At 46.2% G+C, this 27,453-nt stretch overlaps 1 protein-coding gene across 6 annotated transcripts; it reads right to left on the minus strand.

The window, feature by feature from the left end:
• Window positions 1-9,743: 9,743 nt before the first annotated feature.
• Window positions 9,744-14,819, minus strand: LOC123128625 (uncharacterized). 6 transcript variants are annotated; one of them, XR_006463334.1, is made up of 7 exons: window positions 14,298-14,813; window positions 13,456-13,542; window positions 12,712-12,937; window positions 12,500-12,601; window positions 10,770-10,801; window positions 10,246-10,308; window positions 9,744-10,021 (listed from the first exon to the last, which is right to left on the minus strand). XR_006463334.1 is itself a non-coding variant. In XM_044548679.1 (7 exons), the coding sequence occupies exons 3-7, from the start codon at window positions 12,779-12,781 to the stop codon at window positions 9,877-9,879; spliced, it is 387 nt and encodes a 128-aa protein (XP_044404614.1). In that variant the 5' UTR covers window positions 12,782-12,885; window positions 13,456-13,542; window positions 14,298-14,819; the 3' UTR covers window positions 9,744-9,876. The 6 variants fall into 6 exon arrangements, 2 of the variants coding, with proteins under 2 accessions (XP_044404614.1, XP_044404613.1); XM_044548679.1 differs by having other exon boundaries at window positions 10,271-10,308; window positions 12,712-12,885; window positions 14,298-14,819; XM_044548678.1 differs by having other exon boundaries at window positions 10,271-10,308; window positions 14,298-14,815.
• Between the last annotated feature and the right edge of the window lie 12,634 nt (window positions 14,820-27,453).

Here is a 27,453-nt window from a genome sequence, read left to right on the forward strand (position 1 = left end):
GGCGCGCTACGGTTGGGCGCGGGCGGCGGCGAGGCTGATGTGGCACGACCCGATTGGTCGGAATTAGGTGGACGGGCACGGCGGACATGTCCGGCGCGGCACGGACGCGTCCGGACGCGCGGAGGAGGAGAAGGTTAGGGTTTATCCACGAAAATTTTGGGGAGGCACACATATATATAGGTAGAGGGAGTTAGGAGAGTCCAAATGAGGTGCGATTTTCAGCCACGTGATCGTGATCAAACGGCCGAGAGGATGGAGGGGTTTTGGATGGGTTATTGGGCCACTTTGGAGGGGTGTTGGGCTGCAACACACACGAGGCCTTTACGGTTCCCCAGTTAACCGTTGGAGTATCAAACGGACTCCAAATGGCACGAAACTTGACAGGCGGTCTACCGGTGGTGTACTAAGGCCGCTTGGCAAATCTTGGTCCATTTAGAGAAGGTTTAACACCCGCTCACGAAAAGAGTCAAAAGAGGGACACCAGAGGATGTAGGAGTGTCGGATTGAGAAACGGACAACGGGGAAAATACTCGGATGCATGAGATGAACATGTATGCAAATGAGATGTGCATGATGACATGATATGAAATGCATGACACGCAAACAAATGACAAGGCAACAACAGTGAATAACTGGAAGACACCTCGCGCAACGGTCTCGGGGCATTACAGACAATCAGAGTGACAAATCCTAATCTCGAAATACGCCAACCCAACAAGTACCTTCGGAGACACCTGTAGAGCACCTTTATAATCACCCAGTTACGTTGTGATGTTTGGTAGAACACAAAATGTTCCTCCGGTAAACGGGAGTTGCATAATCTCATAGTCATAGGAACATGTATAAGTCATAAAGAAAGCAATAGCAACAAACTAAACGATCAAGTGCTAAGCTAACGGAATGGGTCAAATCAATCATATCATTCTCCTAATGATGTGATCCCGTTAATCAAATGAAAACTCATGTCCATGGCTAGGAAACTCAAACATCTTCGATTAACGAGCTAGTCAAGTAGAGGCATACTAGTGACACTCTGTTTGTCTATGTATTCACACATGTATTATGTTTCCGGTTAATACAATTCTAGCATGAATAATAAACATTTATCATGAAATAAGGAAATAAATAATAACTTTATTATTGCCTCTAGAGCATATTTCCTTCAGGCACGACGAACTGTCGCAACGGTGCATACTCAGGGAGAACACTTATACCTTGAAATTTAGTGAGAGATCATCTTATAATGCTACCGCCGAACTAAGCAAAATAAGATACATAAAGGATAAACATCACATGCTATCAAAATATGTGACATGATATGGCCATCATCATCTTGCGCCTTTGATCTCCATCTCCAAAACACCGTCATGATCTCTATCGTCACCGGCATGACACCATGATCTCCATCATCTTGATCTCTATCAATGTATCATCACATGGTCGTCCCACCAACTATTGCTATTGCAACTATTGCAATCGCATAGCGATAAAGTAAAGGAATTATTTGGCGCTTGCATCTTATGCAAAGAGACAACCATAAGGCTCCTGCCAGTTGCTGATAACTTCAACAAAACATGATCATCTCATACAACAATTTATATCTCATCACGTCTTGACCATATCACATCACAGCATGCGTGCAAAAACAAGTTAGACGTCCTCTACTTTGTTGTTGCAAGTTTTACGTGGCTGCTATAGGCTGAGCAAGAACTGTTCTTACCTACGTATCAAAAACCACAACGCGTTATAGTGATTGCTTTTTGATCTTTAGAAAGAACCCTATTCATTGAATCCGATTCAACTAAAGCTAGAGAAACAGACACCCACTAGCCACCTGTGTGCGAAGCACGTCGGTAGAACCAGTCTCGCATAAGCGTACGCGTAATGTCAGTCTGGGCCGCTTCATCCAACAATGCCGTTGAATCAAGAATCAACTAGTGACAACAAGCAATATGTATATACCCACGCCCACAACTCCTTTGTGTTCTACTCGTGCATATAACATCTACGCATAAACCTGGTTCAGATGCCACTGTTGGGGAATGCAGTAATTTCAAAAAAAAAATCCTACGCACACGCAATATCATGGTGATGCATAGCAACGAGAGGGATGAGTGTCATCCACGTACCCTCGTAGACCGTAAGCGAAAGCATTAAGACAACACGGTTGATGTAGTCATATGTCTTCACAATCGACCGATCCCTAGTACCGAACGTACGGCACCTCCGCGATCTGCACACGTTTAGCTCGGTGACGCCCTGCGAACTCACGACCTAGTAGAGCTTCGAGGGAGAGTTTAGTCAACACGACGGTGTGATGACGGTGATGATGATGCTACCGGAACAGGGCTTCGCCTCCGCTACGATATAACCTAGGTGGATTATGGTGGAGGGGGGCACAACACACGGCTAAAAGATCAATGATCAACTTGTGTGTCCATGGGGTGCCCCCCTCCCCCGTATATAAAGGAGTGGAGGAGGGGGATGACCAGCCCTCTCTATGGCGCGCCCTAGGGGAGTCCTACTCCCGGGAGTAGGACTCCCCCCTTTCCAAGTAGGAGTAGGAGAGGAAGGAAGGAAAGGGGGGCCAGCCCCCCTCCCAATTTGGATTGGGCTTGGGGGCGCGCCTCCCTCTTTTCCCTTCCCTCTCCTCTATTCCACTAAGGCCCAATAAGGCCCATATACTCCTGGGGGGTTCCGGTAACCTCCCGGTACTCCGGAAAAATGCTCGAACCACTCGAAACCATTCTGATGTCCAAACATAGGCTTCCAATATATCGATCTTTATGTCTCGACCATTCCGAGACTCCTCGTCATGTCCGTGATCAAATCCGGAACTCTGAACTACCTTCGGTACATCAAAACACATAAACTCATAATATCGATCGTCACCGAACGTTAAGCGTGCGGACCCTACGGGTTTGAGAACTATGTAGACATGACCGAGACTCACTTCCGGTCAATAACCAATAGCAGAACCTGGATGCTCATATTGGTTCCTACATATTCTACGAAGATCTTTATCGGTCAAACCGCATAACGGTATACGTTGTTCCCTTTGTCATCGGTATCTTACTTGCCCGAGATTTGATCGTCGGTATCTCAATACCTAGTTCAATCTCGTTACCGGCAAGTCTCTTTACTCGTTCCATAATGCTACATCCCGCAACTAACTCATTAGTCACATTGCTTGCAAGGCTTATAGTGATGTGCATTATCGAGAGGGACCAGAGATACCTCTCGGGCAGACAGAGTGACAAATCCTAATCTCAATCTATGCCAACTCAACAAACATCTTTGGAGACACCTGTAGAGCATCTTTATAATCACCCAATTACATTGTGACATTTGATAGCACACAAGGTGTTCATCCGGTATTTCGGAGTTGCATAATCTCATAGTCAGAGGAACATGTATAAGTCATGAAGAGATAAAACTGAACGATCATTATGCTAAGCTAATGGATGGGTCTTGTCGATTACATCATTCTCTAATGATGTGATCCCGTTCATCAAATGACAACACATGTCCATGGCTAGGAAACTTAACCATCTTTGATTAACGAGCTAGTCAAGTAGAGGCATACTAGGGACACTATATTTGTCTATGTATTCACACATGTACTAAGTTTCTGGTTAATACAATTCTAGCATGAATAATAAACATTTATCATGATATAAGGAAATATAAACAACAACTTTATCATTGCCTCTAGGGCATATTTCCTTCAATACGTGTTTACCAGCTTGTCTTGGATCACAGTAAGAACGGCTCCCACAAAGATGGTGGTTGCCTCCCTAAAGGCATTCTCTTGGAGCAATCATTACTATGGGAGACACATCACCAACCCAGAACACGTTCATTGCTGTGAGCCAGAAGGTGGTCCTCGTCTGCCAACGCTTAAAATGCGTCCTGGTAAACTTTTAGGTTTTAGTGTAGCGGCAAAGCCATGAGTCGTAAAGTGCCTAAAATAAGGTTTTTGGATTGATGGAAATATTAGCACTTTTCCGACTAATCTAATCCACGAGTAAAAGTAAACATGGCAAATACGGTATGCATCTCATACCGATACCTAAGCATGTGAGCACGTACAATATATAGAACCAAAACATCTATGAACAACATATTTACAGCAAACACATGAATGAGGAAATAGGGGATGAACGAGTTATACCCTTCGGTTGGCCACGCCAACGCGGCGGCGGTAGCGGCAGCCTCGGCATCGGCCGAGGCCTTCTTCTTGGTGACTTCATCGTCAGCCATGGAGTCAATGTAGGGGGGGGGGGTAGCGGAAGCATATACAGACAGAGACGAATCGGGAGCATTCGCGTCGAGATGCTCTCCAAAACCTTATTGTCATTCTCCTGGGCAGGATCTCGAACGACAAGGTTCCAGAGGCTCCTGCTCCATGCACGCGATCGTCGGGATGGGATCACCGAAAGCAGAACACACAGAGGAACAATAGATGACTACTAGGGTTGTGCAAGAGGGAGTGAGTGAACTGAGTTAGGGTTCACTCCACTGTCCAACGTTTTCTTATATAAGCCATCGAGTGGATGGGCCTGGGCTCAGGCCCACGACCGAGTCCGCGAACATCGTCTCGGACAGTGGAACTTCCGTAAGGGACTCGTTAATTAGTCCAAGATTAATTAACCATTCGTGACCGGCAAAAATAAGCTTCAGCTCGGATCATTCCCGCAAACCACAGCACGCGTGCGTCGTGACTAAGCGAGGCGGGCGGCGAAGGAGGAGGAGCGCGCATGTACAACTTCTCTTCCCAAGCTCCCAATGGCATGTGGTAGAGCAGCCCTTATAAAGGGGTCTCACTCTTCTTACTGTAGCAGTATGGGACTAAACTTCCCAACCACTTGCCATGCACCTAAATGGGGCTTAGAGATTAACCAGAGATTATTGTTTTATATGGGCCTGAGCCCATCCATAATCCAACACCATAGGAGTGGATTTTTTGCTCTCGGGCACCATGAAGCCCTTTACTTTCAAACATTAAAAAATCAACTGTTTTAAGTTTCAAACAAATCGGAAAAAAATACACAAGTACTTACAGATGTATACCTTAATGTGTGTGAAATTTCATCACGTAATATCTTTTTATGTGACCTGTACAAAATCATGTGATTTTATAGTTAATAGTATATGTGTACGCGAGTTTGTCATTTTTGTGTAGCTCACATAAAAAAAATATTCCATCATGAAAGTTGGCAGACAAATAGTATACATCCATATGTATATGTGTATTTTGTTGAGGTTTTTTAAACTTTGAAATTTGAATTTTAAATTTTTCAAATAAAGGGCTCTATGGAGCTCAAGCTCCATTATGCGTTTCTGCTATCAAACTGTGGTATTAAGAACAAACAGATCGACCCTAAAAAAAAGAGAACAAACAGATCGTGGCTGAGATGAGGCACGGTGGATCTCAGTCCTTGCCGGCGCAGAGGGCTCCGTTTTCAGTTTTGTGTTTTAGTACTGGTAGGGTTTACGTCATGCTCAGGAGAGGCGATGTGGTGATGGCTTGCTGAAGATGGAATAAGATTCTCGCCACCAAGCCCCTGCCCAGGGGTGCTTCTAGCTAGCATTGACGAAGGGTGTGTGGATGTTTGTCTCCGCCGAATCTCGCGGGATTCGGTCAGTGTTCGTCTATGTTCGTGTGTCTATATGTTGGATCCTTCTGATCTACGCTTTTTTTCATCGGTGGCGGTTGCTGTTTTGTTGCGCTGGTCCTCTGAGGCCTTGGCACGATAAGTCTACGCGGTTTTGGCTTGATTGGTGGGTCGGGGACTCCACGCTGGCTGTTGCTTTTCCGGTTCTATTTTCATATTGCGATGATACTGAGGTTTCTATCTTTGAGCTCTCGGCTAGGGGTTGGGTTCTGGATTTTCGTCGTTCTCTTTCTCCTGAAGAGTTGGAAGATTGGCAGCGCCTTACTGCTTGCTTCCCCCTGCTCTCGAAGGAAGAGGATGCCGTGGTGTGGCCCCTCTCCTCTTCGGGACGTTTTTCGGTTAAATTTGCTTACTCCAAGCTTATCCCTGGGGGGCGCCCGGTCAAGTTTAAGCATGTCTGGTCGGCTCGAATTCCTCCTAAGATCAAGATATTTCTCTGGCAAGCTGTCCGGAGTAAGCTTCCGGCGGCCGATCAGATTAAGAAAAGAAACGGGCCGGGGTCCGACAGGTGTGTGCTTTGTGGGGCACTGGAGAACACCGAGCATATTTTCTTTCACTGCTCCTTAGCTAAACTTATGTGGACTTGCATCAGACTCTGGTTACATGTAAATTGGTCCCCTTCCTCCTTTGAAGACCTGAGGCATTATGTCAATCTTCTTTCTGGCCATTCTAAAAGAGTCTTCTTAGTTGGATGGGCTGTGATTGGCTGGTCGTTGTGGACTACTAGGAATAAGTTCTCGATTGAACATATTTTTCCGGCTAATCCTGTCAATTGCTTATTTAAAGCCAATGGTTTCTTGCAGCAGTGGAGATTATTGACTAAAGAAGGGGACCTCCAGGCCTTCGACGCCATGCTATCCAAGATGAAATCTACGGCGTCTGGGCTTCTTTGGCTTTCTTTGAGGACGGCTTCCTGAATGCTCTTTTGGTGTCTGGTTTAGGCTGGCCTGCGTGCCATGTAAGGCCGCTGGCCTTGTAATAATACTTTATCTTCTGCGCGTGATACTTTGTTGGGTGCTGTTGTTGGTCATATACTCTGTCTGGTGGCTTTATCTATAAAGTCGGGCTCTCGCCTTTTCTTTAAAAAAAAAGGCCTTGGCATGACGACTTTCCAACTATGTATTACAACAAGGTTTGTCCAGCTCTGGGGACGAAGGGGCGATGATGGTAGTGTGTCCTCGGCTTGCTTTAATGATCTTAATGTATTTTTATTTAGTGTTTTTTATACTACCTTGACAGTTGATCAATAGATCGAAATTTTTACCACAAAGAAAAAGAAAGAAGACGAGCAGTGTTAATAATAAGCCAAAGCGAGCAAAAGAATGTCGTTCCTTTATTATGCCATGAAGAGAACTTGTTTAATTTATTTCAGTCGAATGCATGCCGATCGTTCATGCATGTAGTGGCTAGGCGGATAGATTGGTGCAGTTCTTGTAGCACATGCATGTAATGAGGTTGTGGCAACGACCGTTGTCGAAGCCCTCGGCCCTGCAGGGCCTGTTGCAGGAGCCTGCAATGACGCAAACGGTTCCGTCCACTGCCTGCTCAGCTGCTTTTCGCAGCCATGCGACCCCATTTTTTCTGCATTGATCCACAGATAATACGAATTAACCATCAGCTAAACTAATTTGGATCAGATTGATCCGGAGTTGTGTGGGGCGATGGTCTTCCTACCAGATGACAGGAGAAGCAGCATCACCAACGGCGGAGCCAGGAAATAAACATAAGGGGGGCCGAACATCAAGGACAACTCTAAAATGCAACTGAGACTGGCGGAATATATAGGAGTTGACATTGAGTATAGCAAAATATGTACTATTATAACCGTAAGTGTTGATAATATAGGCAAGATTTTTTTTAGATCAAAGGACACAGCCCCATTTTTATTATGAAAATGGAAATGGAGTCTTATCCTATACAGACTAATCTCCAGGTTTTTTATGTTGCAACCAATACTTTGAAACAAAACTATATCCACCAATGAATGTTGTGAATTAGGATACCAAAATGCAAGATCTTTCATATTGTACCAGTGTGGCCGCTTCCTGATGTGATCCAAAGTACAAACTGAAGAGAATAGAACTAGCAAGATTTTTGTGTCTTCATCAGAACAAAACAAAAAGGATTTAGCCTCGTCCCAGATTTTGGCTTGGAAAAATAGAGTAGTTGAGACAAAAGGGAAACTACACGAGTGAGAAAGAAGCACACCTGGTGTGTCTGTGTTTGTGAACTGTAGAGTGTGGCTGTGGGAATGAGAGCAAAAGTCAAAATGGTTCTCAGTTTTCACCGGTTGGGATCTTCTGTGAACAATACATGTATTTCATTTGCTAAAATGGTGTAGGTCACATAGCTCTAGGCATGTTTAATCAGGGGTCTTCAAACATTTTTTGCAGGTTGGGGGGAGCCGTGGCCCCTGCTAGTCCCCCCTGGCTCCGCCGGTGAGCATCACCACAGACAGGCATATGAAAGCCTTGCTGGTTCCCAGTAGTCCTTTAGCGGCGCTCTTCATGTACGGCGCCATATCGAAGAGGGGTAATGTGTGTTGCTTTTCCTAAATAAAACTGATGGGTGCATGAGTATCTCCATGATCTGTATTTATAGCAAAATGCCAATGTTGACACGATTATCTGGTGAGATATTAATGTGTCTCATCAGTGCTTATCCTAACGCATGGCTGGTGCCTTATCCGAACGCCTAATTTTAGACATGATTGATTGCGTATGTCTTCTTTTTTGCAGGAAAAACGGGGTAGGCGTACAATAATTATTGTTTTTAGAGGAAGGTGTAAGATGCAAGAACCTTCAAATTAATAAAGCCTAATCAAGACATGAAAGTAGCGTAGATATTGACAACGGACTGAGGCCACACAAGAGCAAATCAAATAAGGATCGGAATTGCACATCCAGTACTAGGTAGTTGGTCGAGGTAGCAAATAGTAAAAGCTTCACATCCACGAACAGGAAAAAAGTTCCACATCCACTACTACGGAGTTCGCCGTGGTAGCTGACGAAGTTGCACATCCCATTGATAGGGAATAGTTTGGGATGGAGGTGTCATTTGTGAAAACTGCATGTCCATGAGTATGAGGGAAAGTTGCACACCGACTGCCCGATAATTGCAAATCGACTACTAGACAGTTGCACCTAATGAGGACTAAATTGCACACACACAAATTCATTAAAATATACCCATATGAGATCTAGTTTTGAAGAGCACATCATGATGATTCCAACGGTGAATGCGGATCTTAATTTCGATGTTCAGTTTAAAAGTTATGACTTTAAAAGAAATTAAACTCGGATTAAATGCGTTCACACATATTAGCATCAGTGAAAACTGCATGTCCATGAGTAGGGGAAATATTCACACCGGCTACCAGATAGTTGCGCCAAACATTAACTAAATTGCACACAAAAACGTTTATCAAAACATACTCATGCGGGATCTATTTTCGAAGAGCACGGGGCGAGGATTCCAACATTGGAAATGGTTTTAATTTCGATGTTTGATCAAATATGGCCTTTTGAAAATTCTAAAATTTGAATTAAGTGCGTTCACATTCACATGAATACTTTTCTGATACCTTTTTGTTTCTTCCTATTCGCATGGTACTTTTCTAATATGGATTAGGGGGCAACATATTTTCAAATATGCCCGGTCACTTCGGACGTCTAACGAGCGAACGGCCACCCGCTAGACGCGTCCTACTATAAAGCGGTGAGCCTATCGATGACGCTATCCGGCAAGGGACCAAACCATAAAGATAACGGTGTTGAGAACAAATAGATTATGGCTGAGATGAGCAATGTTAATCATAATAAAAATCGTGCAAAAGATTGCAGCACATTGGTACTGCCCTATCAAGCTGACAAGCTCCATTCCTTTATTACTAGATCGGTACCGCGCCTTGGCGCGGGGTGCCGGTCCCAACGATATTCTCAAGCAGGTAATAATCAAGTTTGTAGGAAGCATGGTTCGGCTCATATATTCAGATTTTTTGGTTCAAAAGAAAGAACAAACATTCACTTGTACAACATGAGAGGGCGAGTACTCAGAGCAGGAAAATAAAAAGAAAGCAAAAGCCAAACACAGTGGCGATAGAGATGGTAAAACATAGTACTACGGGTTCTTCATGTGGAATGTGACCACTTTGTCAAAGAATTATCATAACAGAATCGGTCAACGACATGATCAAACATTAGTTTCTTTGCGCGTTCCTATAACAAAATGCAATCAACATGAAAATAACTTTAAACTGACTGAATATTATTTCATAAAACCAAATGAGCACTTCTCCAACACATGTTCTGCATATTCTAATTCTGATAAAGCCAAGTACAAACCTGAAATTATGGAAATAATATCAGTTTAAAAACATCCAGGAATGTAAGTTAACTAAAACGAATGTCAGTTTAGCTCAATGCTACAAATTGTAGAATTCACACAAAAAAAAACTAAACACAAAAAGATATCTAATGCAGGAAATTGCTGAGACAAAACATTTTGAGCCACATAAAATAACTCTAAACTTTGTTTCTGTGACCTAGAACCCGAATATGTCAACGACCTGGACTGCAAGTTATGTGGCGAACCGGCCAGAAACCTTATCAAGCTCCATGATGCCGGCAACCTGCAAGCCAAAACGATGGATGTAGCAGCGGTCAGAGAGAGAGAGAGGGGGGGGGGGAGACAAACAAAGGGTCAACACAGGCACAAAGAGTCAGGACACACACACACACACATATATATAGAGAGAGGCCGAGGATTGAACAAATATTGAATTCTGTAGGCAAACACAAAGGCACCGGATTCTTTAAACAACCCTCTCTCTCTCTCTCTGCATGTATAAGTTCATCCTAGTTCATAATTGTTATGTTAACCGGGTAAGCTGTAAGTAATGTCGTCGCTTTGGTCCAATTGCATAAACATGTGATGATCATCTTCAGAGAAGTTAAAAGGGAAGTAGGAAAACCTCAGCACAACATATGCAACATAACATCTCAAGTAAACCTATAGAAGTGACAGTGAGAAACTTAAAAAAAAGGGAACAGGCTCATCAGGGGCTTGGGAGCGTTGATGTGAGGTCTTGACCTTGAGGGAAATTGTCCGTGTCCTAGAAGTACCTAAATGGATGAATAGAAAGAGTCATAATAAAGCAAAAGGCGACTAAAATGTCACAACAAAGCATGCTAAATTATTGTCCACCAGGTCTTTCACAGGTTGTTATGTATTATATTTCCTTCCCATTAGTGTATAAGGTTGTGCACTAAGGTCACCAAGGTAAGAACATGCAGAAATTAAATCGAAGTTGGTCAGATACGCAAATAGCACCCTATATTAGTAAGCAAGAGGTGCATACTTCCATTTATCAGTAGGTTTCCAGGGATGGCAATGGGTAGGGTATGGGTGGGTACAACCTCCTCTTGCCCAAACCCATACCCATAGAAACTTTCTATACCCACCCATTTCAATACCCATGGGCACAAATTGACACCCATGCCCATACCCGTCGGGTAACCTATACCCAATGGGTATCCAATGGGTACAACATATATAGCATTTAAATTTTAAAGTAGTACATACATGAGTGTAATATTCAAGTGATGATGGGCAATAAATCTAGTACCGACACGACGTCCTCTGGTGTGTGGCCAATTCCAGCCGGCAAGGGATTACGATAAGTGGTTGGTGGAAGCCGACATAGTGGAAGGCGACGACGGTAACTGGGGTTTGCTGGTTCGAGAGTTGGAAGAGAGTGTGTTGGTGATGAGTCAAGATTTCATCATTTCGAGGAGTCACATAGGACATAGGAGGAGTGTGAGCTGGTTGTTGGGAGCCTATTAGCTATTGTTGGTTTAGGGAATAAGGAATTAAGAGTTGGACAATAGGAGTTGGATGTAGACCCCACATATCATAGGAGTTGTTTTCATTTGTTAATATTTTCTGGGTACCCATTGGGTTATTCATGGGCGCAATCTCATACCCATGCCCTACCCATATATTTTGCGTGTATGAATACCCATTATCCACGGGACAAAATCTTGCCAAGTATTGCACATGCCCATTATTTTCGGGTAGGGTACCCGCGGATACCCATACCCATGGGCGAAATTGCCATACCTAGATTTCAACTATGTTTGTTTTTGTATAAAGAATAATAAATGTATATATATGTGCTAGTAAAAAACTATAAAATCATGTACTACATCAGTAAAATCGATACGATCCAACATAGCACATGCTGTGATAATATGCACAGCCGGTCGACATAGAACGTAACTCGTGCTTACCATCATTTAGATTAAAAAAGGACGGGGAAGCTACTACAACTTCCTGTACTGGTCATCTAATACAAATAAACAATGCAGGAAAAGCCTCTTTTACTTGGACCATACATAACAACAAGAGATGGTGACCGTGTAAAATAAATTACCGGCAGTGGAGATCAGTGACAATCGTGACACGTCACCATAAAAGCCATAAGCCCTCCCACACTCATCATACGTAAATACACAAGAACATAAGAAAATATATTTTTTAGAAAAAAAGTTCATAAATACACATTTTTTGCTTGTGATGATATACATGCAGCAGTTAATGTATTATCCATAAAACAAAGAATGTATGCCTCATATTAATCATCCTTTCACACATAACTTAATATGCAGCAAAAAGATTTAATCTATAGTTCAAGATTAATGAACGCAAAATGAATGAGTCCTTTACAGTAAGGCAATTATTGATTATAATGGAGTGTGAAGACATCATATATTTACTTGATGGAAATTGCAGTCATGAAAAGCATAGAATGAGTCGAGTACCTTCTGGTTCGCCCAATTTGCCCATGGTCATCAAAGGTGTTCTCGAGATCAAACAACCAAGTATGAACTCCCAGACTTCTGACCAAATAGCAGGGTGTACACCTTAAACCACAGAGAATAGAGAGCCGGCCATGTTAGAGATTATATAAGGAGAGGTAGGCAAAAAAGTAATGGTCTTAAAATAAAATGAGGGATGTCTCTGATATCTTTACCCTTGTCAGAATCCAGTTTAGAACATAGGGAATATTTAGGGAGCCTTGTCGCAGAAATATAGCATGCCATTTTCAATCACCCAATGTTTTTGAAGCTGAAACTGAACCGATTGGCACTATTGATTTAGCACACTTCTCAAAGATTTGAATCCTTCCCATGGCGCCTCATTCCAACTGTACGCATACCCATGCCAAATTGATCACATTTGTAGGAGAGGGGGAATAACTGGAGACCATTTGAGTAAGTCAGGAGCCTCAGGTTCATGCCAATGAGGACGAATTGAGCATGCCAACCACTATATTCACATAATAAGATGAACTCACGTCGCACCAAGCATCGAGTTGTGCATAATGATTATTAAAACAAAAGAAATATACTTCGCGGGAAGCAACATTGATTAATTACATTCTGAAATATGTTGCTCTAACATCGAGGAGTGAATCCTAGATTGCTTAAGCTAAAATACACACAGTATTCTAGTTCAGTTCGACTGCTGGTTTGTTGGCAGTATATCCATTCCAAACAATCGCTTCCATTCTATTTTAGATTTGTTGGCAATGACCAAATATTCACAGAATTCCCTCAGAGAAACACTACAATATACTATCTTAAAACAGCTTCTGCCAAATAAATTCTAAACCTCATCTAGCAACATATTTGTGCATTGCAACTGAAAGTTCGTTTAGAAAATTAGATCCCTAGAAGAATCAACTCGTAGGTGTGCAAGACGTATCTCAGCTGACCTATGCAAGTGCTTGCAGGCAACTGTTAGTGGAGCCAGCAGAACCTGGTGAACCATGAACCTGAAGCTCTTTGTCAGCCATTGCGACCTGAAAGAAATTCCTCATTATTTTCTTGCAATTCCTATAGACAATCCCTGGATCAATAAAGCTCACTCTGCTTTGCTAAAAGAATAATTTACTTTATTCCTGTTTATATGTTTTGCTTACTCAACCTAAATCAGTAGCTTTAAAATTTATTTGTGGTCTCAGTAAATTATACACCAACAATGAACTGCTATATACCACCTCTGAAACGTCTAAAACATGTTTCAAATCTGTCTCAGTTGTTCTTATTGAAGAACTGGCTGCCAGCTGTCTTATTTCAAGCACCTGCAGTTCGTAGAGAAAAACAAAAGATATCCTGCCTAATGGCAGAAGGACCAACCATCCACGGAGTAGTGGTCAGGTGACCATAGTCAAACAATTCACGTACATAGTCTAAAGGCCTGCGTGGTTTTCGTGCACCAGGATATAAGAACTTCAAAAGGATATATCTACATAACCAGTGCAATGGTCCAGCCAAAGGTACATGACAACAAAAGCTCGTTACACACACTACCTATGAAGCACCTGGTACACATCATACATACGAACAGGATATAACTAACTACAAGGCTAGCAGCAGCAGCTGTTCCTGAAATAGATCACAAGACCTAACTTGTGCATGCGTCTACACACATCATGATCAGGGAGGGAACCAAGCCTACCAAATCGGAACACATCAGGGATTGAGAGAGAGAGAGAGAAGGAGAAGAAGAAGGAGAAGAAGAAGAAGAAGAAGCATAGGGGACGGGGGAGGAGACCTTGATATGATGCATCCATGGCAGCGGCGGTGTGGTCCGAGGTTGATGGTCGCGTCCAGCTCGACGGCGGCGCGGATCCAGAAGCCCTCGCCGTGGCTGTGGCCGTGGCAGATCTGGCCGCCACCTAGGGAGAGGCCGGCGGTAGGGGGAGGGAGAGGGCGCGGTGGTTGGGCGCCGGCCAGGAGGTGGAAGGAGGAGGAGGGCGCGGCGGCCGCCGCTGCCGAAGGCTCCTCCTAGGCGCGTCTCCTCCGCCTGCGGCGCCGGCAGACTGCGGCCGCATCTGGGCCAGACGGCGACAGAGAGGAGATGGAGGCGGCCAGCGTCTCCATCCTACGAGATGGCTGGCGGTGACGACTGCGAGAGGGGTGGAGCGAGTGGGAGATGACGGGGCGAAGGGGAGGATGGCTGGCGGCGACGACTGCGAGAGAGAGAGAGAGAGAGACATGCAGGAGAGAAGCGAGGAGAGGTCGAACCCTAGGCGTCTCTTCGATCGGGGAGGAGGCAGCGAGAGGCAGCGAACCGGGAAAGGGCACGTTCCACCGGCCTATGGAAATCCCAATATTGCCCTCGGCGGGGTGCTGTATTAACCGGCGGTGGCAGCAGATATTTACCGCGAAGTGAAACTGTTCATTGCTATAGGGACTCGGTTATGATCCGGCGGCCCAAATCATCTAAGGGCTCGATCCGACGGCTAGAATCGCATCAGGAAAACGGATCGGACGGCCAGAATCCACTAAACTCTGAGAGCGCCCGGGAGTCACTGGATCTCTTATTTCTCGATGCCATGAAGATAACCTCTTAATTTATTCAGCCGGAACACATGCCGGTCGATCATGCATGGAGTGGCATATACATATGGCTACATGTATACTAGGTCGGTGCAGTTTCTGTAGCAGATGCATGTAAAGAGGTTGTCACAATGGCCGTTGTCGAAGCCCTCGGCCCTGCAGGGCCTGTTGCACGTGCCTCTCCGGACGCATGGCGTTCCGTCCCACGTCGTGCTATTTTGCTTTTCGCAGCCATGCGACCCCATTTTTTCTGCATCCATCCACAGACAACACGAATTAACCATGCATCAACTAAACTAATTTGAATCAGTCTGACCACGAGATGTTTTGGGAGATGGTCTTCCTACCAGATGACAGGACAAGCAGCATCACCAGCCACAGGCATGTAAAAGCCTTGGTGGTTCCCAGTGGCCCTTTAGCAGCGTTCTTTATGTATGATGCCATATCGAAGAGGTAATGTGTGTTTGTTTTTTCTAAATGAAACTGATGGGTGTGGGAGTATATCCATGATCTGTATTTATAGCAAAATGTCAATGTTGACACGATTATTGGTGAGATATCAATGTGTCTCATCAATGCTTATCCTAACGTCTAGCTAGTTTTAATTTCAATTCTAAACATGGTTGGTGCCTTATCTGAACGCCTAATTTTAGACATGATTGATTGCCCATGTCTTTCTTTTGCGGGGAAAACGGGATAGTAGTGTTGGAAATATTAGCACTTTCTCGATTAATCTAATCCACGAGTAAACAGTAAACATGGCAAATATGGTGTGCATCTCATACCGATACCTACACATGTGAGCACGTATAGTACATAGAACCGAAACATCTATGAACATCATATATACGGCTAGCACATGAACGAGTAAATATGGGATGAACGAGTCATACCCTCTGGTTGGCCAGGCCAACGCGGCGGCGGCGGCAGCAGCAGCCTCGGCATCGGTCGAGGCCTTCTTCTTAGCGGCTTCGTCGTCAGCCATGGAGTCGATGCAGGGGAAGTAGTGGAAGCAGAAGCGGTCGGTGAAGGGGACGGATCGGGAGCAGTCGCGTCGAGACGCTCCCGAAAAAACCTTATTACTGTTCTCCCGGGCAGGATCTCAAACGACAGGGTTCTGGAGGCACCTGCTCTCCCGACCAACCGTGCACGCGGTCGTTGGGATGGAATCGCTGGAAGCAGCACAATGAGAGGAACAGTAGATGACGACTAGGATTGTGCGAGAGGGAGTGAGTGAACTGAGTTAGGGTTCACTCCACTGGCCAGCACCTTCTTATATAGGCCGTCGGGTAGATGGGCCTAGGCTCAGGCCCACGACCGAGTCCGCGAATAGCGCACGGTCCAACGTCTCGGACAGTGGCACTTCTACAAGCGACTCGTTAATTAATCTGAGATTAATTAACCATTCCTGACCGGCAAAAATAACCTTCAGCTCGGCTCAGTCCCGCAACCCGCGGCACACGCACGTCGTGACGAGGCAAGGCGAGGCGGGGCGGGCAGCGGCGGAGGAGGAGCACGCATGTACAACTCCTATTCCCAAGCCCCCAATAACAAGTGATGGAGCGGCCCTTATAAAGAGGTATCACTCTTCTTACTGTAGCAGTATGGTACTAAACTTTTCACACTTTCCACCACTTGCCATACACATGCATGGGCCTTAGAGATTAACCAGGGATTATTGTCTTATATGGGCCTAAGCCCATCCATAATCCAACAACCTCCCACCAGATCTCGAGGCACATAAGTTTTTCAACTGTTCCAAACAATGTTTGATATACCAGAACTTTCAGTGGAGATTGTTAAGTTGAACTTCCACCTAGAGCAATAGGATTAGACTTCTTCACAACTGAATAATGGACTATGCCTTGAATTGTTAGTTTGGAGTGCAGAAGTTTCGCCTATTGTCAGCTGATACGTGGCTGCCAAAGGCTAAACCCCACGGGTGGACCTTATTAGTCATACTCCGTACCTTCTCATGAGCTTCCTAGAGATCACCTAATCTCATAGACTGTGACTAGCAGTCGGACTCACATAGGTGTGTTCCTCCAAAGAATGTTCTGTAGGTTAGCATCCTGCTTACATAAGCTTTGGAACACATTAAGACAAAAGTTAGACTGCCTTACAGAATTGAGAGTATTATTACATCTCGGACGGAGTGGGTTAATTAAGGATACTCTCCTTAGTTGACCATTGGATTGTTTTCCCAAGTCCTAATTCACGGGATCTCCGATCACATAGGTTGGGTTACCCCCATGGCAACTTACGTGGGCCTCATACCCATCTCCCTCGATGCATTTTCTATCACAATCCCTGATAGCCCTTTCGTAAAAGGGCCTGCCAGATTCTTAGCCGTTTGGATATAAAACAACGCTATCACTACGGAGTTTCTTGATTTTCTGACAGATTTTAATCTTCTTCTTACATGCTTTGTGGATTTCATGTTGTCCTTTGAACTCTTAGCCTTGGCAGTCACAATTTGATTGTGACAGTTCATAAGGACAACAGGTACTGGTTTATCAACCACCGGCAAATCCATCAAAAGCTCTCGAAGTCATTCTGCTTCGACGCATGATGTGTGTAATGTTGTGAGTTCTGCTTCCATAGTCGATCTCGTTAAGATCGTCTGCTTGCAAGACTTCCAGGAAACAGCACCACCACCAAGTGTGAAGACATATCCACTTGTTGCTTTCATCTCATCAGTATCAGATATCCAATTTGAATCACTATACCCCTCAAGTACCGCCGGGTACCCAGAATAGTGAATTCCGTAGTTCACAATACCTTGCAAGTAACGCATCACTCGCTCAATAGCATGCCAATGCACATCTCCCGGATTGGAAAGAAACTGGCTCAGTTCGCACACAGCAAGTGAGATGTCAGGACGAGTAGAACAAGCTAGGTACATCAATGGACCAACCACTTGAGAATATCTCAATTGATCTATAGCCGTGCCTTCGAACTTTCGAATCCACATGCTAGGATCATATGGTGTTGCAGAAGGTTTGCACTCCGAATATCCAAAACGGCTCAAAATCTTCTCAACATAGTGGGATTTCAAAAGTGTAATTCCACCCTCAGTATTTCTTAGTAGCTTGATGTTCAAGATAACATCAGCCACACCCATGTCTTTCATCTCAAAGTTATGAGATAGAAAAGCCTTGACCTCCTCAATGACGTTGAGTTGTGTCCCAAATATCATTATGTCATCGACATACAAACACGGTATAACTCCTTCGCCCCCACCATAGCGATAGTATACACATTTGTCCGCTTCGTTAACAACAAAGCCAACAGATGTCAGAGAAGTGTTGAACTTCTCATGCCATGGCTTAGGCACTTGTTTCAAGCCATACAAAGATTTCACTAGCTTGCACACCTTTCTTTCCTGACCATTTACTACAAAGCCATCTGGCTATTCCATGTAAATTTCCTCGTCTAGCTCTCCGTTGAGGAAAGCCGTCTTAACGTCCATCTAATGAACGAGAAGACCATGCAAGGCAGCCAATGCGAGTAACACTCGAATGGTTGTCAGTCTAGCCACATGTGAGTAAGTATCAAAGAAATCCTCTTCTTCTTTTTGGGTATAACGCTTGGCCACAAGCCTAGCCTTGTACTTCTCAACAGTACCATCGGGCCTAAGCTTCTTCTTGAACACCCGCTTACATCCCAATGGTTGGCAACCATAAGGATGATCAGTGATCTCCCATGTCCCATTTTCCAAGATGGAATCCATTTCACTACAGACCGCATCCTTCAAGTAGTCAGCATCCGGAGATGCATAAGCTTATGAAATGGAACTGGGAGTGTTGTCATCCACGAGGTACATGAGGAAATCATCACCAAAAGACTTTGCAGTCCTTTGTCTCTTGCTCCTAACAGGAGCTTCCTCGTCATCCTCCATGGAACTTTCATCACTTTTGTGTTCATAGAATTCCATCGGAATGGCAAGTTCAGGAGTCTCATCAGATTCCAGTCTAGAAGTGCTTTGCATATCTCTCATGGGGAAAATATCCTCAAAGAATGTAGCACCCTTAGACTCTATAATTGTACCGACCTTCTGGTCAGGTACTGTTGGGGATATAACTATTGAGTATAAACCGCCCAGGATGGGTCGGGTTACACTCATAGTGGTTTTCTTATATTGAAGCCCATGAAGATAAGGAATATGGCGCTTTACGAAGGAATTAACAAGAAGGCCCAAAGCCCAAAGGCGGATTAGGGCCCGTAGATGTAAACCGCCATATGGTGTATGACTTGTGTTGTAAGACAGGAAAGGGTAGAAACCGAGCCGGACATGTTTATGAGCCGGCCGGGATTCTGTGAACCACCGTGGATCAACCTATGTATATAAAGGGACGACCTGGCGGCGGTTTAGGGACAAGAAACAACCGATCGAGAGCTAGGCAAAGCGTATTCGCTCCCTGGTCATCGAAACCCTAGCAATTCCACCACAACTGGATTAGGCTTTTACGTTCACCGCAAGGGGCCAAACCAGTATAAACTCCTTGTGTCCTTTGTCCCGCTTTAACCTCTTTAAGCTAACTACGTTGTGATGGCTCCACGACTAAGTCCTCACATTAGGACATCTGCCATGACAAAACCACGATAGTTGGCGCCCATCGTGGGGCTATCACACGATGGTTTCAAGTTCTTGGAGGGCAGCTTCGAAGGGCTCAAGGGATACGCTGTGGGCCGGATGACCAAAAGTCGTCACGGCAAGCTCTACATCGACGATGCAGGCTGGGGCCCCGAGGCCGGTTCAATTGAGTACAGGTATCGGGTCCCCTTCGGCGGTATTCACATTTTCATTGGCAAGATCGGCGAACTGGGCCCTGAGCCGGACATCTACACCGACATCATCGAAACGGCTCAGCGTGCGACATCTACCTGGGTTCAGCCTACCATGAAGCGTGCCTTCGTGGGAGTTGTCCATGGGGCGGAATATGAGGATAGATCGGTATATGGTGGTGAAACCATCGTTTTCTCTGATGGTGATTCATCTACCAGAGAGACCGAGTCATTGTACCAACTGCAAGATGGCCAGTTTGGGGGCTGTTCCGATGGCGACAGTTGGCGCTCCTTCGATCCGCCGAGCCAAGTTGCGATCTTCATGGCCGGTACACAGTCAGCGCAACATCTTTCAACAGCAGCGGCAATGATCTCCGGTTCAGCAGCGGTGACAGCAGCGGGGGCAGGAGGCCCTGCGCAACCGCCGGCTCAGGTTCCGTCCGATTTATTCGACACTTTGGCAACCCTGCTGGCAGCTGAAGTTAACGTGGCGGATCAGGATCAGCATAACGCAGAAGTTGCAAAGGTGAAGGATCAGATAGCTCAAGCCAAGGCAGACCTGGCAGCTGAGAACACCAGGATGGCTGCAGAGTGGGCCGAGTTGGATGCACAGGCATATCGGCTTATGTTGGATCAGAACGCGTCAAATGATGTAATGAGGAGAAGGTATCGGTCTCGCCTGCCTCTGGTTTATGAGGCAAGGAATATCTTTAACACACCAGGAGCAGGAACTAGTAACCAGCCAGTGGTAAACCGGGTAGAAGCACCTGGAACGGGGGCACCGGTTCAGCCACGCGCAATGGATCCGCCTCGTCAGAATGTCCCGTCACAGCACATGTCAACGCCTCCGGGTCACTACTCCGACCCCTTGGATAACATAGTCGCCGCCGCCTCACGATTGGCGGCCCTCCCGGTCAAAGGTGAGTCCCCCGTAGCGGTTGAGATGCGACGGGCTAGGGAGCTCCTTCAGACAGCTTTGACTCAGCAGCAGGCTTATTCGTACAGCCGTGATAACCCACAAGTATAGGAGATCGCAACAGTTTTCGAGGGTAGAGTATTCAATCCAAATTTATTGATTTGACACAAGGGGAGCCAAAGAATATTCTCAAGCATTAGCAGCTGAGTTTTCAATTCAACCACACCTGGAAACTTAATATCTGTAGCAAAGTATTGAGTAGCAAAGTAATATGATAGTAGTGGTAACGGTGGCAAAAGGTAATAGCAGTAAAAGTAATGTTTTTGGTATTTTGTAGTGATAATAGCAATAGCAACGGAAAAGTAAATAAGCGGAGAACAATATATGGAAAGCTCGTAGGCAATGGATCGGTGATGGAGAATTATGCCGGATGCGGTTCATCATGTAATAGTCATAACCTAGGGTGACACAGAACTAGCTCCAGTTCATTGATATAATGTAGGCATGTATTCCGAATATAGTCATACATGCTTATGGAAAAGAACTTGCATGAGATCTTTTGTCCTACCCTCCCGTGGCAGCAGGGTCCTTTCGGAAACTAAGGGATATTAAGGCCTCTGAGGGAGTCCTGGATTAGGGGGTATCCAGACAGCCGGACTATATCCTTTGGCCGGACTATTGGACTATGAAGATACAAGATTGAGGACTTCGTCCCGTGTCCGGATGGGACTCTACTTGGCGTGGAAGGCAAGCTAGGCAATACGGATATGTATATCTCCTCCTTTGTAACCGACCTTGTGTAACCCTAGCCCCCTCCGGTGTCTATATAAACCGGAGGGTTTTAGTCGGTAGGACAATATACAATCCTACCATAGGCTAGCTTCTAGGGTTTAGCCTCTCTGATCTCATGGTAGAGCAACTCTTGTACTACTCATATTATCAAGAATAATCGAGCAGGACGTAGGGTTTTACCTCCATCAAGAGGGCCCGAACCTGGGTAAAACATCGTGTCCCCTACCTCTTGTTACCATCCGCCTTAGACGCACAGTTCGGGACCCCCTACCCGAGATCCACCGGTTTTGACACCGACATTGGTGCTTTCATTGAGAGTTCCACTATGTCGTCGCCGTAAGGAAGGATGCCTCGTCTCGTTAAAAACAACATTACCGCCGGGGGAGCCCTGGCTGTCGGCCAAACTCTCCGGCTTGGCAATTTCATCATGACCGCCCGTTCGGCTGCTGCACCGACGATAACCTCTCGGGTCATGAAAAACAGCCTCCACGTCGGCTCGGAATTTGCTGAGCAGATGGATCCAATGGAGCTCTCTTCCCTAAAGGAGCTCTTGGATTGTATTGCCGCCTTGGGAGTCGCTACAGACTATGATCGGATTGGGCTTAAACCCGATCAAAGGGAGATTAATTCTCCGCTGGTCACCCATCATATTGCGGTGGTGGAGGAACAATGCAGAGATTCTTCCTCTATCTTGAGGACTAACCATGTCCGGATTTCTGAGCTCTCCGAGCCGAATACCCGTTTACGGGAGGACATCACCCAAGCCCTGAACTTAGAGTCAGGCAGCGGGCTAGACTTATCGGGCAACACTCCGGAATCCGAGCTTCCAAGATTGGAAACTCCTAGGCCCCCGGGTCTCAGATCTGGTAGGGGTTCGGACTCAAATCCACCCACCCACCCAGACATAAACAATCTTTCCCACATCAGGCAAGAGCCCCATAAAATAGTACATCATTATTTGGCCAAATTCCTCCTTGTGATGAACAAGGTTAAGGACTGTCGCGAGGAAGACGCAGTCTCATTTTTCTGCAATAATTGCACATACAAGGGAATCCTTAACGCCTTAAGTCGCCGTGACATATCACGCTTCGCTGACTTGGCGTCCACAGTACGAAAGTACTGTGCGATGGAAAGCGCCTGAAAACCGAAATGAAATTTTGGGATTATCCGACTCGGAATATACACCCAGTCCTAAGTAAAAGGGTGCACTATCATAAGACACCCGAGTTAGTTACAAAGAAACAAAAACCCTCTACAGGGCATAGAACCGTATTGGAGGGATGGCTTAACGGGCCCTGCAAAATTCATAGTACAGCGGATACCATACCAACACATAGCCTTAGAGCATGTTGGATACTCCGGCAGGTGGCCAAAAGTGGTGAGGATCTTCTCATCCCAAATGCCACAGAGCACCATCCCGTGGATAACAATACGGTATTAACAGTCTTTGAAACCTTCGCATCAAATAATAGGCGCAAGCGAACACTCCGCAACCTCGCCGAAATCTGCCACGTGGTAGCAATGAATCCATGGAGTGACACGGCTATTACCTTCAATGCCAGTGACGAACCTAAATTCCGAACAGCCCGGGCACCAGCTGCACTGGTTCTCAGTCCAATTTTGGACGGCTTTCGACTCACTGAAGTACTCATGGACGGCGGTAGTGGATTAAACCTCATCTATGAGGAAACTCTTCAAAAAATGGAAATAGACTGGAACCGCATTGAGCAAAGCAGCACAACCTTCAGAGGAATCATCCCCAGTCGGGAAGCACGCTGTGCTGGGAAAATCATAGTAGATGTGGTATTCGGCACGCCGGAGAACTATAGGTCTGAAGAAATTACATTCCAAGTGGCCCCGTTCAGTAGTGAATACCACGCCCTTTTAGGACGGGAGGTGTTCACGATCTTCCAAGCCATACCCCATTATGGGTACATGAACCTCAAAATGCCCGAGCCCAACAGAATCATCACTCTGGCTAGTGATCCGGACACAGCACTCCGTGCCGAAAACAAAACAGCCGCATTGGCCCTCGAGGCATTATCCGAAGCCCTTTCAACCGAGGAAATAACTGCGCTACGCTCCATAGTGGACAGGGACGACGTGATACTTGACAAGAGATCCAAGTCCACCTCTTTTAAACCAGCGGATGAAATAGTCAAATTCCAAGTCCATCCAACGGACCCTACAAAAACAGCCTCCATCGAGGCACAGTTAAACCCCGCCGTGGACGCCGCACTACAAGAGTTCCTGCGCGATAAGTGGGACATATTCGCCTAGCACCCCTCAGACATGCCAGGAATCCCATGCAGGCTGGCCGAGCACAGCCTCAATATCCTAAAGGGATTCAAGCCAGTCAAGCAGGCTCTTCGGCGTTTCTATGAACCTAAGAGACAGACTATGGGAGAGGAACTAGCCAAGTTATTGGAGGCCGGATTCATTAGAGAAATAAAACACCCGGACTGGCTAGCAAACCTGGTGATGGTACCAAAGAAGGACAAATCCTGGCGCCAATGTGTCGATTTCAAGGACCTCAACAAGTCTTGCCCAAAGGATCCCTTCCCCCTCCCCCGCATTGATCAAATTATCGATGCTACCGCAGGACACGAGTCATTGTGTTTCCTCGACGCATACTCCGGCTACCACCAAATCAAGATGGCGGAGTCCGACCAAGCCGCAACGGCATTTATCACACCATACGGCCTCTTCTGTTTCAACACAATGCCTTTTGGGCTCAAAAACGCCGGCGTAACATATCAGCGCATGATTCAGACATGTCTGGAGAAACAGATCGGCAAAACAGTAGAGGCATACGTAGATGATGTGGTCGTCAAAACCAAACACGTCGACTCTCTAATAGAAGACTTGAGGCTCACATTCGACAACCTCCGAACATACGACATCAAGCTCAATCCGGAAAAATGCGTTTTCGGCGTACCAGCCGGAAAGCTCATGGGTTTCATTGTCTCCAGTAGAGGAATTGAAGCTAATCCGGCCAAAATCCGAGCTTTGTCACAGTTGGCTACCCCAACAGACCTCAAACAAATCCAGAAATTAACTGGATGTGTGGCGGCTCTAAGCCGCTTTATCTCCCGCTTAGGAGAAAAGGCATTACCCCATTATCGCCTCCTTCGGTGCACCGAACACTTCGAATGGACGGACGCTGCCACAGCCGGATCGGAAGAAATAAAAGCCATACTGGCAACCAACCCAATCCCTGCCATGCCAAACATTGGCGAACCAATGCTATTATACATTGCAGCAACTCATCAGGTTGTAAGCGCAGTGCTCGTCGTCGAACGAGAAGCGGACGGACATAAGTTCCCTCTTCAAAAGCCGGTATATTATGTATCCACTGTCCTCACTCCATGCAAATCACGGTATCCACATTATCAAAAGATAGCCTATGCGGTATTCATGGCATCCCGAAAGCTGCGACACTACTTTCAAGAGTGTTCGATTACAGTAGCCTCGAAAGTGCCACTCAATGATATTATAAACAACCACGACGCCACGGGCCAGATTGCCAAATGGGCCATTGAGCTCCTCCCATTCGACATAACATACAAACCACGGCGAGCCATTAAATTGCAAGTATTGGCCGACTTTGTCGCTGAATGGACGGAAGCCGAATTCCCTAAAGAGTATGATGCATACTCTAATCAGATCATGCACTTCGACGGCTCCAAAATGCTGGCTGGTCTGGGGGCTGGCGTCGTCCTAATGTCCCCAACCGGAGATACAGTTCAATACGTACTGCAGATACTGTATACAGACTCCAACAACGCAGCCGAATACGAAGCCCTGCTACATGGTCTTCGGATGGCAGTTTCCATGGGCATTCAACGCCTGGAGGTGCGTGGGGATTCGAACCTCGCAATATCCCAAATAAATGGAGACTTCGATGCCAAGGATCCAAAGATGGCGGCCTACTGAAACGCCATCCTAAAGATGTCAGCTCGGTTCGAGGGGCTCGAATTTCACCATGTGGCTCGGGAAAACAATCAGGCGGCGGATATCCTCGCCCGCATCGGCACAAAACGTGATGTGGTCCCCCCCAACATCTTTTTGGAGAGGTTGTTTAAGCCATCCGTGGTATGGGAAGGGGACACCGGTAACAATAGTCCGAACCCGACCAAAATGCCCGATACCGAACACTCTGACATAATCGGAGGCTCTGCCATCGAAATAACACCTTCAGCCCACGTCATAATGGCCATCATTGCCCCGTGGACAGAACCATTCTTGGCCTACCTAACTAGGCAGGAACTTCCCGAGGACCAAAATGAGGCACGCTGCATAGTGCGGCGATCTAAAGCCTACAGGGTCCACGAGGGAGAGCTGTATAAAAAAAGCACTACCGGAGTCCTTCAAAGGTGCATCTCCGAAGAGGAAGGGCGGAAGCTTTTGGCAGAAATTCACGTCGGAATCGGCGGCCACCACGCCGCAGCCCGGGCCCTTGTAGGCAAGGCCTTCCGTACAGGTTTTTATTGGCCGACTTCCCGGGCAAACGCACATGACTTGGTCCAATGCTGCGTCGGTTGCCAGCTTTTTGCAAACCAAAGCCACATGCCACCCACCGCCCTCCAAACAATCCCCATTGCATGGCCCTTCACGGTTTGGGGGCTTGACATGGTTGGACCCCTTAAAGGGGAAACCCATAAGAAAAAATACTTACTGGTCATGGTGGATAAATTCACCAAATGGATAGAAGCCAAACCTATTAAAACAGCTGAATCTGGACCGGTGATAGACTTCATATCCGGGGTTCTACACCGTTATGGTGTCCCCCACAGCATCATCACTGACAACGGCACGAACTTCATGGCCGACGAGGTAAAACTCTGGTGCAGCAACATGGGCATCAAGCTTGATTATGCTTCCGTCTATCACCCACAAACCAACGGCCAAGTTGAGCGAGCAAATGGTCTTATCATGAGCGGCATTAAACCCAGATTAGTGCGGTCCTTAGAGGAGTCTAACACGCACTGGGTTGAGGGGCTCGACTCCGTACTCTGGGGGCTGCGGACCACGCCGAATCATACTACCAGATATACACCCTTCTTTATGGTGTACGGCACAGAGGCAGTTCTGCCCTGCGACATAATTCATGACTCACCTCGAGTGTGCATGTATGAAGAAAGAGAACGCGAGCTCGATCGGCAGGACAGTCTGGACACCCTGGAGGAGGAGCTCGACATGGCAAAAGCCCGTTCCGCATTCTATCAGCAACAGGCTCGCAGATACCAAAGCAGAGAAGTACGGGCCAAAACTTATAACGTTGGCGAGTTAGTTCTACGCCTGCCGGAGAAGAAAAAGACCAAGCTCGAGCCCAAATGGGAAGGTCCCTTCATAATTGACCAAGTTCTGACCGGTGGAGCGTACCGTCTGCGGGATGCCTCGAATAACCGACTTGAGCCAAACCCATGGAACGTAGCCAGGCTCCGAAGATTCTACGCCTAGCGCCCGACTTTATGTTCGTCTCCTTCCTATGTTCATTTTTTGCATATACATTATCTGTCTTTTTTCTCTTTCTTTCTTTTATTCTTTCTCAAGGCCTTCATGGGCCAACTTGTGCCTCACTTGCACACTATAGACGCGCTAATCGCGCTCATTATACCTGGGGGTTTCTTACACAGAAGCTTAATTATATTTCTGGGCTTTATGCCCCGCACATGTGTTATTCTTCCGCATGTACCTTTTCTTCGCCATTATATGCATCGATATGACTTAAGTTTTGGCCAAGCTGGGTTGCCTGGCTCTTGTATTTATGCCCTACGTTCCCGTTAATTCGGCTAGGGCATAAGGGGAGCACCTCTGCGATTGTTACTGCCGGGTCAGCCGGATGTGTACCTTAGACTGGGTGAAGCCG

Source organism: Triticum aestivum, chromosome 6A, assembly GCF_018294505.1.
Source record: "Triticum aestivum cultivar Chinese Spring chromosome 6A, IWGSC CS RefSeq v2.1, whole genome shotgun sequence".
Classification (NCBI taxonomy): Eukaryota; Viridiplantae; Streptophyta; class Magnoliopsida; order Poales; family Poaceae; genus Triticum; species Triticum aestivum.